Below are 18,674 nucleotides of genomic sequence, written 5' to 3'. Positions count from 1 at the left end.
ATATTTAATAAAAAGAAAGGTTTTTACCTGGCATAGAAAGACATCCTTTTTCATTATGTCTCCAATAAACTGAAGCAACATCATTACAGGCTGAAGAATGCAAAGACTGGGGATTTGCTGGAATTAGCCTCAGTGGATCTGTCATTAGTGGTGTTGAGTTGGTTACTGTTGGCAAGGCAACTGTGAATAAATCAGTAGAAGACACTGATGTAGATGATGGAGATGGTTGTGGGGATGATATTGCTGGATCTATGAGAGGAGGCAAGTGACCCAGAGAAGAAGATATTGATGTTATTGGCAGAGATAGTTGTTGCAGTGATGTTGGTGCTAATTTGGAGATTGGAGGCATGGTCTAAAACAGAACGGTATCAGTTTGAAATAACTACAAATAAAGAACAACTTAAGAGTTGGATATCATACTTGATGAAGTTTTTAAGAATTGGTATATTATACCATATTCTGAGATGTATATGGAAAATGGTGTTATACAATACTTTTAGGAATTTACAGAACCTTGACTAAGACATTTGTAAATCATGATACTAAATAATATTCACTGTGAGACTGCTGTAGTATATTACATGCTATGAGATGTTGGAGATTCATTAAATTAGAGTATTGTATAAATTAAGTTGTTTATTATTTCCTAAATTCAAGGATCAGGGGAACTTAAATTTTCTGTAATTCTTGTGTGGAGGTGTTTATATTGTTGTTACTCACCATATCTTGTGTTGAAGAATCAGGGGAAGGTAAATTTGCTGTAGTTCTTTTGTGCAAGTGTGTCATCATGGCTTGAAGTCTGCTCCTCTCTTTTGTTAATTGAGTTTCTAGCTGAGAAACTACTTGCATCTGTACTCTAGCCTGAGCTGTGCTCCTGTCATCAAGGTAATGCTCCTTGTTCAGATGTCTACATTAAATGGATAGTGGTTACTCCATACCAGAATAAAACACAGTCACAAAATAACTGTTTATCAGCATTCTAAATTCACTAAATAGAAGAAGAGTGTAAATAAAATGTGATTTAATTATATCTCAATTTAAATGATATTCAACAAGAACTTGAGACTTAAAAAGGTATGCTTACATAAAATTTCTTGTGACAGTTACAGTAAGAGTTACGATAAAACTTTGGACTTAACAAAAAGGCTTACTCACTAAAATCTTCTTGCCATGGAATTAACAGCAGTGAGGGGTACTAGCAGACTAAAGACTTAACTAAAATGTTATTAAAATTTTACTGCCCTTGCAATTGCAGCAATCAGGGCTTCTAGCACATCAAAGATCTAATCAAAATACTTGCTAACTAAAATCTTCTTGTGGCATTTAAAAAAGCATGGAAATTACTTGGTGACCTTTAGCTTTTTCAATAAGTATGCTTGCTGAAATATTCCTGTCATTGTTAAATTGGAAAAAGCTACTGGGAAACAAAAGTTAAAAGAAATGATGCCTAACTTACTGAATAAATGCTTGGAAATCTTCACAGACTGTTTCACATCCAGGCCACTTACAAACACCATTGCCAAACAGTGGATGAAAATGATGATCAGGGTACCAGATACCATCTTCCTTTGATGAAAAAACAGAACTTGTTTGATCTGTAACTCCAGTTCTGGTAGAATTTGATAACTTACATTCATCATCTTTCTTGGTCAACAAGTGATTTGGAATGAGAGTAGACAACACTGATTCTTGGCTGGCAGAAACTGATTTAGATGTGATGTGGCTCACTTCATTCACCCTTGTCTTTAATGATTCCTCTTTTATACTCACTGACCCATTTTTCCATTTGTTCTCAAGGCCTGGAAGCCCTACAAATGTTGTTAAATCAGAAATAATGGAGAAAACAGCCATCAGACTAGATGGTCTACTCTATTACATTTGTATGTGCATTAAGTGACAAACTTCACATTAAAAATTAAAATATTAGGTTCAATCATTTAAATAGTTTTTACTACATTTTCAGTTTCAAACTGGCAAAAGGTTATCACCCAAAGTGGCATGTAAAAAAAAAATGTTTTGTGATTTATAATGATTATATTGATTTAGTTTGTATGTGCAGCTTTTTATACACATTAGTATGTTCATATTTTTATCGCTGATTTGCTCAATATTTACATACAATTAAATATAGCCTTTTTTATTTTTTTCAATTCTTGCCATTTTGGATGCCTCAACACAATATTTTCTACACAATTAATGCCAGAAGATCTTGTTATCATTTCAATAAAAAAAATAGTTTACTAGTTTTTTTTTTCCTTTTTCAACACTGATAATTGACAGAGGCCTTGATCTCTATTTAATGCTGTAATTTTATATCAAATTAGAATGTCTTTCATGTTATGCCTTATTATTTGGTTAGTGGAAGGTTTGGTCAGTAGATGATTTGATCTACAGGGGGGTTGATCAGTTAATAATGTGATCAGTTGAAATTTGATCTGTAAGTGACTTTAAAAAATTTGCTAAGGAGAAAGTTTGATCAATAGTAGATTTGATTAGTCAAAAATTTAGTCAGTAAGAGGTTTGATCAATAAAATGTTTGACCAGTAGGAGGTTTGAGCAATATAAAGCTTAGTCATTAAATAGCTTGTCAAGTAAACTGTTTGTTTAGTAAACTTTATAAACAATAGTTTCTGGTTAGTAAGTAGTTTGATAGGTTTGAGGTTTTATCAGAGTAATGTTTGTTCAGTTAAAAGTTTGTTTTGACGAGTTACAACCAGGAAGAGGTATGTGTAAATATTAGAAGGTATATTTCTCAAAGAAAAGTGTACAGTGATGTAATACCTAAAAGAATCTTTAATATTTGGTGCAGACCATGTAAGTGGGAACTTTAAGACAACTTAATGAAATAGGTATCTACAAACGGGTTGTGGGTGTTAAGCAATGCTATCTCCTATGGCTTTAACATTATATATTAACAAGAAAACTGGATACAGGTACAGTATTATAAGTATGCACTTGCACTTGTAAAAGAGCCAGAAGAACCTGTCAAGTTTAATAATTGGGACAAGGGGAGTACATCTAGGAGACCCAATTATGTTCGACTTTTGTAGTTTTTCAGCTGGTTAGGTGATTTAGTTGTTTTAGCTGGTTTAATTTGAATTCTGAAACGTTTATATGTACTACAGTTTTCTTATATTACAAAGTTCTTTTCTATGAAACATGACTTACCAGAGTGTGACAAGAAAGGAGGCAGACCTACTATGCTGAAATGATGGTACAGCTGTAGCTGTTGCATAAGGTGCTCCTGTTGTAAGGCCAATTGCTGAAGCTGTTGTCCACATTTTTTTGTCTTTTCTTCCGAATCAGCACTGTTTAGGTTGTGTAACAGTTGGCTTTGTTGCATCATGTTGAATTGTAGCTGTTTTTGGAGATGAGGAATGAGTGACTTGAATTGTTTTACTTGTTTCTGTTAAACAATTAGGTCAAAGTCATTATGATAACAAAACAAACATTTTATCCATTTAAGAATTTCTATAGAAGAAGAAGGGAATATATGCTAGTCAATACTACAATTTGGGCATTAATTATCTCTCTTGGTTAATCTGGAAACCTGAATATCCATCAATATAATAACATTTCATTAAATAGAAATTAACAATACAAAGTTAATACAACCATGTATTTTTATGTTGCAAGACTTGCATTACATATCCTTCTTTAATTAATTTTATTAACAACATACAGATGTAAAGGGTTCAAATGAATAATTCAGTCATGAAGGTTGGTGTTGACTCGTGCTGTTCAAATTTCAGCTTACAGTGGTGTTTCATAAATATCTTTTGGATAGTTCCAAATATGTGCCTTGAAGCCTATACCCTGTAAATTGTATGGTATTTCTAACATCTTTCAAATTTAACCCTATCTTTTGAGATTTGGAACAGCCAATTATATTTGCTGTATGAAGGACAAAGTAAATGAACAATGAATGAGATGAAATTAGTGATTTAGAATATTAGCACTAGTCAATATAAAGCCTGGTAGAGCTCTGTATTTTAGAGCTGGTGAGCCGGCTAAGATACTGCAAGGTCTGGCATGTCCTGGTTGTTAAAGCACTTGACTCGCAATCTGAGGGTCAGAGGTTCGAATTTCCCTCACCGAACATGTTCACCCTTTCAATCATGAAAGCATTATAATGTGACAGTAAAAGAGTAGCCTAAAAGTTGGTGGTTTTGACTACCTGCTTTCCCCCTAATCTATTGCTGCAAAATTAGGTATGGCTAGTGAAGACAGCCCTCTAGTAGCTTTGTACAAAATTCAAACCAAAACTAATGATTTGGTGTGATACTCAGAAATATTTTCATGCATTTTAAGCTGTGTATGTATTATAAGAGTGGATATCATTCCTTTAGTGTGGATGGTTGATAGTAGGCTGCTACTAGTCACTCTAGTTGGTAGTTCAAAATTAGTAACAGCTTTGCCATTAATTTCACCCCTTCCCCAGTAGCACAAAGGTATTTATGTGGACTAACAATGCTTCAAACCGGGTATCAGTACCCGTGGTGGGCAGACCACAGATAGCACACTGCATAACTTTGTAGTTCAAACAACATTTGTCATAAATGTGGAATACAAATACATACAATTAAGGTCTTCCCCTCCATCCAGTGGCTAAGCAGCAAATATGAAATCTTATGACACAAAAATCCAGGTTTCGGTAACCCACTATGTAGCTTTGCCCTAAACAACAAACAAACGTGTTTCGATTTGCAGTATCGTGGAGTTCAAAAGTAAAGTACATTTAGGGTAAAATATTCTACCAAATAAAATATAGTGACAATTAAGGTGTTAAAAGGCTAACATAAAAGCAACATGATGGGACACATTACTAGCAGGTTATGACCAGTTGTTCACTTGTCGAAGTATGGGATCTACAGTTTGTTTCCCAGGTAACAAATGCTTAATACGCACTTTGGAGCCGTGGGTGCATTGTGAGAATGACAATAAAATCATTCCACTTATTCTATTAGAGTATTCTAAAAGTTGGCTGTAGATACTATTTATCCTCTTTCTGGTGCGTTGGTCTAAAATAAATATCCCCCCCCCCTTCACGCCGCAGTCACTCAGCAGTAAGTCTGAAACCTCATAACGCTAAAAAAATGAATTTTCTATACCCATGGCAGACACAGCACAGGTAACCAGTAAGTGCATGATTGCGCTTAACAACCAACAAAGAATGAACAGTCGACTAGTGTAGCCTTGCGTGAATATCGGGAACATACAAAGAGATATGTCTTAAAAGAAGTGTTACCTGTTGCATAAATAGTAACTGTTGCTGTTGCAGTAACTGATGCAGCTGGGCAGGAGACAACACCTCTCGTTCAAGAACTTGTTGCATTTGATGTTGAGCAAGAAACTGCGAGGTTATCGATAACAGCGGCGATGTTCTGTCTTCATCGTCCACCATTTCATTATCTGAGGACGTATGAGCTTTACTTACAAGTTGATCTTCTGATACCTAACAAGAAATAAACCATGAAGCTATTTTAGAAAGACTCTTAACAAACATTTATGGTAGTTTAGAACTATTTCTGTCAAATAACCTCTATGCTAGTTCAGGAGTTTTTGTCTCAACTAACTTCTAAGATAGTTTAAGAGGACTTTTTTTCTGTTAACACTAGTAAATAAATAAAAGACAACCCAGTAAACAGTTCTGTAACTTGATAAAACTACTGTATTTTTTATCGGTGTCTCTGTCGTATTAAAATCAAAACAAGAAAATATTACTATAATCACGTGCCCAGTCAACATAGAGATAATACGTATCAAATAAAACTATAGAAGAAATTAGAGATTTAATTCAAAAGAGGAGGCATTTAACTGTAAGGAATCGGAATTTGTTTTCCATCATTAAGAATATTGATGGAAAAGATAAATTTATATGTTTGTTTTCACTTTACAACTTTTTTTCTGGTCCAGAGCTCTCGACAAATGGATGGTTATACGTAAAACGATATCAGAGCTGACAGTTTGTGAAACGAAAGATGAGCCATGTACTTTGTACCTATCTACCACGTTAATCAAAAAGTGTACTTATATTTAACTAACTTGTACCTATCTACCACGTTAATCAAAAAGTGTACTTATATTTAACTAACTTGTACCTATCTACCACGTTAATCAAAAAGTGTACTTATATTTAACTAACTTGTACCTATCTACCACGTTAATCAAAAAGTGTACTTATATTTAACTAACTTGTACCTATCTACCACGTTAATCAAAAAGTGTACTTATATTTAACTAACTTGTACCTATCTACCACGTTAATCAAAAAGTGTACTTATATTTAACTAACTTGTACCTATCTACCACGTTAATCAAAAAGTGTACTTATATTTAACTAACTTGTGCCTATCTTACCACGTTAATCAAAAAGTGTACTTATATTTAACTAACTTGTACCTATCTACCACGTTAATCAAAAAGTGTACTTATATTTAACTAACTTGTACCTATCTACCACGTTAATCAAAAAGTGTACTTATATTTAACTAACTTGTACCTATCTACCACGTTAATCAAAAAGTGTACTTATATTTAACTAACTTGTACCTATCTACCACGTTAATCAAAAAGTGTACTTATATTTAACTAACTTGTACCTATCTACCACGTTAATCAAAAAGTGTACTTATATTTAACTAACTTGTACCTATCTACCACGTTAATCAAAAAGTGTACTTATATTTAACTAACTTGTACCTATCTACCACGTTAATCAAAAGTGTACTTATATTTAACTAACTTGTGTACCTATCCTACCACGTTAATCAAAAAGTGTACTTATATTTAACTAACTTGTACCTATCTACCACGTTAATCAAAAAGTGTACTTATATTTAACTAACTTGTGCCTATCTACCACGTTAATCAAAAAGTGTACTTATATTTAACTAACTTGTACCTATCTACCACGTTAATCAAAAAGTGTACTTATATTTAACTAACTTGTACCTATCTACCACGTTAATCAAAAAGTGTACTTATATTTAACTAACTTGTACCTATCTACCACGTTAATCAAAAAGTGTACTTATATTTAACTAACTTGTACCTATCTACCACGTTAATCAAAAAGTGTACTTATATTTAACTAACTTGTACCTATCTACCACGTTAATCAAAAAGTGTACTTATATTTAACTAACTTGTACCTATCTACCACGTTAATCAAAAAGTGTACTTATATTTAACTAACTTGTACCTATCTACCACGTTAATCAAAAAGTGTACTTATATTTAACTAACTTGTATCCCACGTATCTACCACCTATCTACCACGTTAATCAAAAAGTGTACTTATATTTAACTAACTTGTACCTATCTACCACGTTAATCAAAAAGTGTACTTATATTTAACTAACTTGTACCTATCTACCACGTTAATCAAAAAGTGTACTTATATTTAACTAACTTGTACCTATCTACCACGTTAATCAAAAAGTGTACTTATATTTAACTAACTTGTACCTATCTACCACGTTAATCAAAAAGTGTACTTATATTTAACTAACTTGTACCTATCTACCACGTTAATCAAAAAGTGTACTTATATTTAACTAACTTGTACCTATCTACCACGTTAATCAAAAAGTGTACTTATATTTAACTAACTTGTACCTATCTACCACGTTAATCAAAAGTGTACTTATATTTAACTAACTTGTACCTATCTACCACGTTAATCAAAAGTGTACTTATATTTAACTAACTTGTACCTATCTACCACGTTAATCAAAAGTGTACTTATATTTAACTAACTTGTACCTATCTACCACGTTAATCAAAAGTGTACTTATATTTAACTAACTTGTACCTATCTACCACGTTAATCAAAAGTGTACTTATATTTAACTAACTTGTACCTATCTACCACGTTAATCAAAAGTGTACTTATATTTAACTAACTTGTACCTATCTACCACGTTAATCAAAAGTGTACTTATATTTAACTAACTTGTACCTATCTACCACGTTAATCAAAAAGTGTACTTATATTTAACTAACTTGTACCTATCTACCACGTTAATCAAAAAGTGTACTTATATTTAACTAACTTGTACCTATCTACCACGTTAATCAAAAAGTGTACTTATATTTAACTAACTTGTACCTATCTACCACGTTAATCAAAAAGTGTACTTATATTTAACTAACTTGTACCTATCTACCACGTTAATCAAAAAGTGTACTTATATTTAACTAACTTGTACCTATCTACCACGTTAATCAAAAAGTGTACTTATATTTAACTAACTTGTACCTATCTACCACGTTAATCAAAAAGTGTACTTATATTTAACTAACTTGTACCTATCTACCACGTTAATCAAAAAGTGTACTTATATTTAACTAACTTGTACCTATCTACCACGTTAATCAAAAAGTGTACTTATATTTAACTAACTTGTACCTATCTTACCAGCGGAAAAGCTTTAACTGCTGTGTTTAATAACAGTGTAGCTGACCAGAGGGGTAACTTTCACCTGCTGTGATTCCTAACAATATGACTGACCTTCTTGTATGTTGTGGTTGGTAACAATGTAGCTGACTTTCTGGTAAGTAGCGGTTGGTAACAATGTAGCTGACTTTCTGGTAAATAGCGGTTGGTAACAATGTAGCTGATCTTCTTGTAAGCTGTGGGTTTTAACAATGTAGCTGACCTTGTAAGCTGTGGGTTTTAACAATGTAGCTGACCTTGTGGTAAGTTGTGGTTGGTAACAATATAGTTGACCTTCTGGTAAGCTGTGATTGATAACAATGTACTGACCTTCAGGTAAGTTGTGGTTGGTAATAATAAAGCTGACCTTCTGGTAAGCTGTGGTTGATAACAATGTAGCTGACTTTCTTGTAAACTGTGGTTGATAACAATGTAGCTGACCTTCTGGTAAGTTGTGCTTGGTAACAATATAGCTGACCAGCGAGTAAACTCCAGCTGCTGTGGTTTATAACAATGTAATGATGTAATGTATTGCTTCATATACTATTTTAGTCATCTTTACATATTAACTAGTAAATGCAAACTAAGTTTAACTTGTAGTTTCGCCGCAATGAACAGATGACAAAATATTCAATAAGGTGCAAGTAAACCTTGTAGTGTAGTAGGGACCTTATTGATCATATGTAGGGTTTCAGTTTTAACCGATAAACCCCGATACTAAAAAAAAAAAAAAAAAAATGTCGAAAAGCACCGGAAATAAGTATTCAGTTTACTTGACATACATCGCCCTCGAGGTGGCACAGCGGGTATATTTGCGGACTAAAAACCTGGTTTCAACACCGTGGTGGGCATAGCACAGATAGCCCATTGTGTAAATTTGTGCTTAACTTCAGACACACTTTAGCCACTTTTATGACAACATTGTAATACTACTCTAAATTGAAGTAACGGTGTCGTTTTACGTAGAACATCAGCCGCTCTTACAGAGCTTTAACACAACTAGAACTATGTTTTGTTCGTATTATTACTCTCAGTTTTAATGTGTAAAGAATATACGGTATATTAATACACTTATTACAGTATTAAAAGCAAAATCTTCTAGAAGCACCGATTTTAAGATGTATTAAGAAAACTTTGAAACAGCTAAAAATAAGTACCAATATTTTAAAAAAAGGAAGTGAATAACGAAAAACAATAAGCCTAACCTAAAGTAAGATTTGATATTAGGTAAATAAATAGACAACTAGAGAGTCCAGTCGTAAAATACAAGTGTTTGACACAAGCATACATGAAAATAAACCGAATTCAAAATTAAATGAATGAATGAATATTGAGAAAGAATGAGGCCAGGCATTTGGAAAACACAATTAGCTACAGTATTTCATACCATTTCTATATAGCTGTTAGTGATACTATCGCCTGTTTAATACCCCCATTCCCTCCCCGTGTATTATTTACAGACCCTAAAGTTTGACGGTCTCATTATGTTTACGCTGCACGTGCTTTTTCCATATTTAACCCTCTTGTACGCAGAACAAATATTGGTTGTCATGACTACAAGCACGTCAGGAGAAGGGCATGTGGTTTGTGGAATGAACAAGTAAACAGTGGAGTTGATGAGGCTGCTGCGTTTGTTGAACATTTATTTGGATAAAAAAGTTGAAGAATGGGATTAGGAAGCGAAATATTCTAGATATAGGAGCAACTCATTACGAAGAATTCAGTTTTGATGTGAGGTAGTAAAGTTAAAGAAAATATTAGAAATGGTGTTTAACATACACTGTACGTTGTCTTCCCGTAGTTAGAGTGATACAGACTTCTAACGTACTCCACTCATTAAAACTTAAGTAAGTTTAGGCTGAAAGTGACAATCTCCAAAGTAGTATTACAGGATATCAGTTGTAACAGTATCATTAGCCTGTGGTAAATGTTACAGGATACCAGCTGTGACAATATCATTAGCCTGTGGTAAATGTTACAGGATACCAGCTGTGACAATATAATTAGCCTGTGATAAATATTACAGGATATCAGCTGTGACAGTATCATTAGCCTGTAGTAAATATTACAGGATACCAGGTGTTACAGTATCATTCGCCTGAGGTAAATGTTACAGGATATCAGCTGTGATAGTATCATTATCTGTGGTGAATGTTACAGAATATCAGTTGTGACAGTATCATTATCCTGCGTTATATAGTCTAATAATGCTAAGTCAAACAGAAAAGCATTGGATAAAGAATCTGGTTATACACCGCATTGGAAACTGTTAACACGAACTTGGTGGTATCCTACACGTGGAAATCTTCACGTGAATCCAGTGATATCATTCATTGAAAACTGTTTACCTGAATCTAGTAATATCCTGTACTAGGAAATCTTTACGAGAATCTGGTGATACCCTACACTAGAAACTGTTCACGTGGATCTAGTTAAAATATCTAAATTTAAACGATGTTAATAACACAGATAATGCATCCCAGACGTGTTTATGTCAGATCTCGTGACGAAGTGGTAGTAGAGCTGTAATGAGATTAAAAAGTAAAAACAATTAAGTAAGATCTTCAGTGTAGCACGAACGTGCCATACCTGACCTTCAATAACACGAAGACAGCAAATGTTGTCAACCAGCTAGTCTTAATTAACTGATTTACATGTAGGTCTATCTGACCTGCAAGATGTTTAAGATTTCTTCTCACAACATTGACGGCCCGGCATGGCCAGATGGTTAAGGCACTCGACTCCTAATCCGAGGGTCGTTGGTTCGAATCCCTGTCAACCAAACATGCTCGCCCTTTCAGCCGTGGAGGCGTTATAATGTGAATCAATCTCACTATTTTTAGTAAAAGAGTAGCCCAAGAGTTGGCGGTAGGTGATGATGACTAGCTGTCTTCCCTCTAGTCTTACAATGCTAAATTAGGGACGGTTAGCGCAGATAGCCCTTGTGTAGATTTGGTTGAAATTTAAAAGCCAAATCAAACCACAACAACCGTAGTAAACAATAATGATTACCGTTGTAATGACAAATATAGCGATATTGATGTTTGCTACCATACTGCTGAGAAAAACGTGATTGCCTTGGTAACCTTAATAAATAATCATTACTGTAGTAATAACTAACGATGTTGATGTCCATACCCAGCAGTGTGTTGCTACACTAATTGCAAAAACGTGAGGATGCTATGGTAACGGTAGTATGTGATAATTATTACCAGTTATGACGTTGTGTATGCTGAGGTCAGTCTATTTCTGAATATCTTTCCTACTGTACGAAAGTCGTTATAGTTTAGCTGTAAACTGATTATAGGTTTAACATGCTACTTTCAGTGTTGAAGCTGTAACGTAATAGGAAAAGAATATCCGAATATTGGATTTATCTGTGGATTAAGCTTTAACTTGTATATTAAACTTCCTCCTTAGTTAGGCCACACGTGGCCTGCTGGTGAGCGTTTAGTTTATCGAACCTCATATGCGCACGTTATAAGAGTGACAGTTAGTTTCAATATTTGGTTTAAAACTAGTTAAAGCCCTTATGGGGGTTGATGCTGTTGGTTTACTGCCTTCCTACCTAGTTTTTGTTGGAAGGGGGTGCGCACAACTGCACACCAGCCTTTCTGTAAGCTGTCTACCTCAGGAATCGAACCGTAGGTTTTACCATCATATTCCCCTCGATCAGTAACTTAAAATAATGAAGGGATATAGCTGAACCATGTGTACTGAAATCACATCCTGCTTGGCACCACTATTTAACAAATCCTATTCTTCCTGTCACCACCATGCACCAAATTCCATCCTACTTGGTACAACACCATATATCAAATCCCATCATGCTTGACACCAATGTATGTCGAATCCGAGTCTTCGTGACACCAGTATGTGCCAAATCCTATCAATGTTATTACTAGTCCTAAAGACAAGGGGATGAAGCTGGCATAATATAAGGACTTGGTCAGTCCACTGAAAGGACAGATTATAAACTTCATTAGAGCATGCTGTAGGTGTTGTACTTTTATAAAGCTCATTGTTTAATCTTGTTTGCGTCACATACATATGACCTTAGACACTTCAGATGCCCGCACAACTGTTTTAATTGTCCAGTTCGTAGAGTATTTTTAACATTGACACCCGCTTTTTTAACATAATAAGTTTCCTTTATTTACATGAATGGGGAAACAATAACAAAAACACTATCGTTTTAGAGATAAGATAATTTTTTTTTATAGTTTAAATGTCTAGATATTTTTGGCAAAACGATCTACGACATGACGCATGTTTGCAGCATTTTTTTCTTGTAATTTAACTATTCCACCTTGATCAAGTAATCTCCCCAGAATCAGCCTCTTCCACCATCATTATATAATCTCCCCAGAATCAGCCTCTTCCACCATGATCAATCCCCGATAATTACCATATTCTACCATGGTCAAGTAATCCCTTAGAATCAGCTTCTTCAACCGTAGTTATGTATTCTCCCCAGAATCAGCCTCTTCCACCATTCCAGTCCTTATTATTGGTATGTGTTCACGCTCACATAAATTAGATGGTGTTTCTTCATTGAGACAGATAAAAGTTATTAATGTTCCATGTTAAACAATATCCTTATAAAAGGTCATAATTCACGTTTTTAAAAAAAACGTAACTTTTTAGCTAAGTACAATAACAAATGTCGCGATATCTTACATGAACATATAGAAACACAATAACGTGAATACTATAGCATAATTTAGCTGTTCATAATATCTTTTCAGGCATATTACGTTACTATACTAAAAGTAAAAAAAAACACAAAACCGACATTTTTCAGGCACAATGAAGGGTAAAATGATTTATTATTAGTTGTAACCAACTAGATTCAGTGATACATATACGACCATCAGGGCTAGTAACTAATAATAAATAGTTTACCTTTCATTGTGCCAGAAAAAAACCCGCCGTTTTCAATGTTTTTTTTTAACTCTTAGCTATTTCGTTTTAAACACAATAGTTTTTAACTGTAGTGCCTTGTCAATTATTCCGGTTTGCTTGTTTTTAAGAAATTAAACACAATGTTACATAATGGGATATGTATGCTCTGCCCACCACCTATCGAAACCAGGTTTTTCTCCAAGCCCGTTTCCTTGGTTGTGGTTTCGCTAGATAGTGGATATGAACAGTGAGAATCTCTTCAATCCATCTATTCACGTCACTAATTAGATAACGAGGCATTTGGCTACCTTAAGAGAGTCATAATAGTTTGTTTTTTCGAAATTAGACACAAAGCTACACAAAGGGCTATGTGTGCTCTGCCTACCAGAGATATCGAAATCCGGGTTTTTAGCGCTTTAAGTTTGCAGACATCCTGCTGTGCCACTAGAGGGCAGATGTTCCAGCGTTTTGACTGTTTGACGAACAGGGTGCATTTCCTATTGTTAAGTTTACATTGAAACGACAACCATCATTTTATATAATCTTAGGAAACAAAATCGAGGAATTTGATAACGCCACACCTAATTCTAGTGTTATTAACATCTGAAACAAATTAGTCCACGTTACAGCACCGCTATCCTTGAAAGGTTCAATAACAAACGAACCATACTGTTTTGCTTATTCAGTCTCGGGTTAAGCCTATTAATCCATAGACTTTCCTGTATAAGTAGTTCCCGTTTTCTATTTGCCTGGAGAGGATTTCAAATTGTTCTCTACTAATTGGTTCATTATATTAATACAGTGCATGCTTCTTGATGCATGAAAATGACAAGGATCTTAAATAAACATGCTTTTTGTATGTGAACAGTTAACCACTTAGTAGTAGATTCAATATAACTTAAAGAACATTTAAACTTTGATAACCATACTCCACGTGATAAGTTTGGAAGGGAGACGTATTCGATCCTTACATCTGTATAGAGCTGAATTTTATTTAGCTACATTACCGTTAAATGGCGTAGAAAGACCGTTTTATAAAATTGATTTCAATTACTTGATTTATGATGCCCATTAGAAAGTTCATTGACATTTTATACCTTTTTATAAAAGAAATCAAATTTGCTAGTTATTTCATATTTTCGATAAACCAACATTTAACCAGGGGTTATCTTAAAAGAAAAGGGTAAAACAAAACAAAAATAGCGAAAATCTTTTTTATGGGAAGTTTACATTCACATTTATTATCATTCTTCATATAAATAAAGAGATCAAATAATGAAAATTAGTGGTTTATTCAATATTTAACAGTGAGCTGAATATAACGATGTTTACGTGTTCAGCTGCGATGATGATGATAAAGATATCATCTACATGTCTTCTATAATATCATAGCTGATATTGTGTAGGACATTCTTCTAGCCAAGATTTTTCACAAATTAGTGGTGATGGAGCTAATCTACATAGTGTCCGAAAAGTCAGGAATCATAGGTGATTTGCATGAGATGGTCGAGTTAATCTGATGGTCGAAAAGAGTTTGAATTACAAGGACAGCATGTGGAACGTATTCTATAAAACTCGTTGAAATGCCCGTGGTTCCAAACTCTTCGGACATCACGTAGAGCCCGTAGCAACAAGTTTATCATAAATATCATTGTCAAATAACAGATTAGATTCTTTTTTGTGTCAACATTCACAGGTTTCTGAAACATTTGTTTTCAAAATATATCGTTATTTTGATACAGAAACAGAGTGGGTAGCATTATGTTTCATACAGCGGTATTATGGTATGAAGGCAAACTATATTAAACTTAGCATAATATATTTTTTACTATTAAAATTCAAATTGTCAAAACTTACAAAAACTTCAACCCCTTTTAATTAATGGTTCTAACAAACTAACCAAAACCCTCCTCATGATGGCACCTAGCGGTATAAAGCACTATCGGTCATACTTGATACCAGAATGAGAATCAATTAATTTTATTTTATTATACTTATTTTCAGCCAATAAATGTTTCTTTTTTAATTTTAGTAAATATCTTTGTTTTAGATTAATCTTTATCTAATTTCACAAATTATCGCATTATCGCTTTAGATATCTTTAAATTTATTGACGTATTCAGTTTTTCATTTTAAAAGCAAGATACGGTGTTTATCAGGTTTTACAATAATTCTGCCTCCGCTTGAATTTCACCTTTTTGTGCTTCTGTACTGATGATGTTAAGACATTCATTTCTTTCCCGCTAGTTAGTTTGTGTAGACAACAGCTACTGGCTTGGTATGGCCAGGTGGTTAAGGCGCTTGATTCGTAATCCGAGGGTCACGGGTTCGAATCCCCGTCATACCAAACATGCTCGCCCTTTCAGCCATAGTAGCGTTATAATGTAACGGTCAATCCCACTATTCCTTGGTAAAAGAGTTGGTGGTGAGTGGTTATGACTAGCTGCCTTCCCTGTAGTCTCACACTGCTAAATTAGAAACGGCTAACGCAGGTAGCCCTCGTGAAGCTTTGCGCGAAATTCAAAACAAACAAACAGTAACTTTGAAAGATTTATTAGCTTTCATGTGTGGGGTAGGAATCAATGTTTATACTTCGACAATTCTTGTCAGCATAAAGCTGGGAGGTGTGGGCGAATGGAAGGAAAGAAGACATTACTGAAAAAAAAAAGTATCATAAATCTTATATGGAGTCTGCAACAAAGGATGTAAAGGATACTGATGCTGCAAACATGTCGCAGAAGGTGGTCAGACGAGACATCAGGCGCAAGCCCAACACAGCACATCACCCAATCAACATCATCCCAGTTGTTAAATATGGTGTTAGCAGCATCATATTATATGGATGGTTATCATCAGCATGGACTGAGAAGCTGGTCAGGATTGAGAGGAAAATGGATGATTCAAAGTACAGACAAAGAAAATCTGCTTGAGTCAGACAAGAATTTAAAGCTGGGTCGAAAATTCACATTTCAGTAGGGCAGTGACTTGAAACATAAGGCCAAAACCACACTAGAGTTATCTTAAAAGAAGAAAGTGAATATTCTGGAGTGGCCCAGTCAAAGTCCTGACTTGAATCGAATAGAAAATTTGTGACGAAACTTGAAGATTGCAGACCAACAAACTTGTCAGAATTTGAGCAATTTTACCAAGAAGAATGTATAAATATTACCCCATCCAACTGAGCAAAATTGATAGAGGCTATTGAAAAAGACCCGCAGCAATAATTGCTACCAAAGTTTCTTATATGAAGTAATGACTTAGGGGCTGTATTATTACATAATCAGCAAATTTCAGCTTATAAATTTTCTTTGCAGGTTTTGCTGACATTCAACCTTCTTCATATATAAAAGTATTAAGTTTGAGCCCCCCGCTAGTACAGCGGTATGTCTATGGATTTACAACGCTAAAATCAGGGATTCGATTCCCTCGGTGGGCTTTACAGATAGCCCAGTGTGGCTTTGCTATAAAACACACGCACACACACATATTACGTTTGAGTATTATAAGTTTGAAAGAAAACAAGAGAAAAAGTTATATTATTTGTTTTTCATCAAAATGTGTCATTACTGGTAGAGGATGATACGAAAAAAACTGCATACCAGGTACTAAGTTAAATATCTTTTGCATCAGTAGAAAGTATTAAAGTCCCACATTTTATAAAATCTAGACTTTAACATTTGGTGCAGAAAGTAGGAATGCCAACTAACAACAATGATGAAAACCAGAGCTAATGTTTAAGGTACGAAACGCAGAACTTAAGACTACTATCTATGGAGTATAGAGTATGTAAACGAGTTGCTTTAAGTTACCATGAAGACTGTTTACGTTACTATTATTAACCAAATGATGTACTACTATAACATTTTGCTATAAGAAAAACAATATACTTTGCTACATTTAACATCCACTTTCCTCACTGGTACAACTAGCCCCCATCAGAACGTGGAAGAAATTTGCATGAGCACCCTTAACTACTGTTGTTAACCCTCCTTTAATTAGTCCAACACTAGTTTCACTGACGTTAAGATGATTTATTTTAGTGAAAATTTACATCAATAGCGTAGAATTGTATCACATATTTTACTAAGTTCATAGATGTTTTAGCTTATTTGAAATTACATTGGATCTATATACCCAAAAATAACACAGGTAACTACTATGGGTACCACAAGACTCTCGGGTCCATGGCGTTGATCCAACGAGTAAGATATTTTGTTTAACCCCTGACTTTACTGCGGCTAACAAAACATGTATTGCTATAATGAACAAATTATTCTTTTAACATTTGGCTGGACATTTCAAGTAGCCAGAACTTACACGCAACTCTGACTATGTTATCGAAAGAAGTATTTGTTTTGAATTTCGCGGAAAGCTACACGAGGGTTATCTGCGCTAGCCATCCCTAATTTAGTAGACTAGAGACCAGAGGGAAGAGGGCTAGTCATCACCACCCACCGCCTACTCTTGGGCTACTCTTTTACCAACGAATAGTGGGATTGACCGTCACATTATAACGCCCCCACGGCTGAAAGGGCGAACATGTTTGGTGTGATGGGGATTCGAACCCGCGACCCTCGGATTACGGGTCGAGCGCCTTAACCACCTGGCCATGCCGGGCCTTCGAAAGAAGTCATATTGAAAATTATCTACTGACCATTTTAATCTTGTTCTCCAATAAACACTTGAAGTATTCAGTCAAACTGACTGTTCTAATCCTGTTCTGTAGTAAACTTGCAATATCTAGTGAAACTAACTGCTCTTATCCTATTTCAATAATAAACACTTGAAGTATTCAGTAAAACTAGTCAATCCAGTTGTATAGAAAACACTCGAAGTATTCAATAAAACTGGCCAATCTAATCCTGTTCTGTAGTAAACTTCAAATATTCAGTAAAACTGACTGCTCTAATCTTGATCTGTAGTAGATACTTGAAGTATTCAGTAAAACTGACCGTTTAATCTACTTCTTTGGAAAAACTTGAAGTATTCAGTAAAACTGACCAATCTAATCCTGTTCTGTAGTAAATTTCAAATATTCAGTAAAACTGACTGTAGTGGATGCTTGAAGTATTCAGTAAAACTGACCAATCCAGTTCTTTAGAAAAACTTGAAATATTCAGTAAAGCTGGCCAATCTAATCCTGTTCTGTTGTAAACTTCAAATATTCAGTAAAACTGACTGTAGTAGATGCTTGAAGTAATCAGTAAAACTGGCAGTTCTGATCTAGTTCTGTAGAAAACACTTGAAGTAATCAGCAAACCTGACTGTTGACAAATCATTACTAACTTATATTTATATAGATGTTTTTATTTGTGTAAGCGATGATTCA

General features: G+C 34.5%; 1 protein-coding gene and 1 long non-coding RNA gene across 9 annotated transcripts in view; one reads left to right on the top strand and one right to left on the bottom strand.

Annotated features, from left to right (window-relative positions):
* Positions 1 to 18,674, top strand: part of LOC143239938 (uncharacterized) — a 106,786-nt gene that overhangs the window by 18,089 nt on the left and 70,023 nt on the right. Inside the window, exon 1 of one of the 2 annotated variants that reach the window (XR_013021444.1) lies at positions 10,043 to 10,176. The exons of the other annotated variant lie outside the window; for it this stretch is intronic. This is a non-coding gene — a long non-coding RNA (uncharacterized LOC143239938). Of the gene's footprint in view, positions 1 to 10,042; positions 10,177 to 18,674 lie in introns of those variants that run through there. 2 annotated transcript variants of the gene reach the window in all.
* Positions 1 to 18,674, bottom strand: part of LOC143239937 (forkhead box protein P4-like) — a 79,663-nt gene that overhangs the window by 15,279 nt on the left and 45,710 nt on the right. For 4 of the 7 annotated variants that reach the window (XR_013021442.1, XM_076481610.1, XM_076481607.1 and 1 more), the window contains 5 exons: positions 5,249 to 5,455; positions 3,169 to 3,406; positions 1,457 to 1,808; positions 721 to 907; positions 28 to 352 (listed from right to left, as the gene is read on the bottom strand). Coding sequence is in view for 6 of the 7 variants with exons in the window: in XM_076481610.1 (XP_076337725.1) it covers positions 28 to 352; positions 721 to 907; positions 1,457 to 1,808; positions 3,169 to 3,406; positions 5,249 to 5,455 (1,309 nt within the window). In the remaining variant the exon portion in view is untranslated. The remainder of the gene's footprint in view (positions 1 to 27; positions 353 to 720; positions 908 to 1,456; positions 1,809 to 3,168; positions 3,407 to 5,248; positions 5,456 to 18,674) is intronic. The other 3 variants (XM_076481611.1, XM_076481608.1, XM_076481606.1) reach the window with 1 other exon arrangement.

This window comes from Tachypleus tridentatus, chromosome 13 (genome assembly GCF_004210375.1).
Source record: "Tachypleus tridentatus isolate NWPU-2018 chromosome 13, ASM421037v1, whole genome shotgun sequence".
Classification (NCBI taxonomy): Eukaryota; Metazoa; Arthropoda; class Merostomata; order Xiphosura; family Limulidae; genus Tachypleus; species Tachypleus tridentatus.
This window is presented reverse-complemented; position numbering and strand designations above follow the sequence as displayed.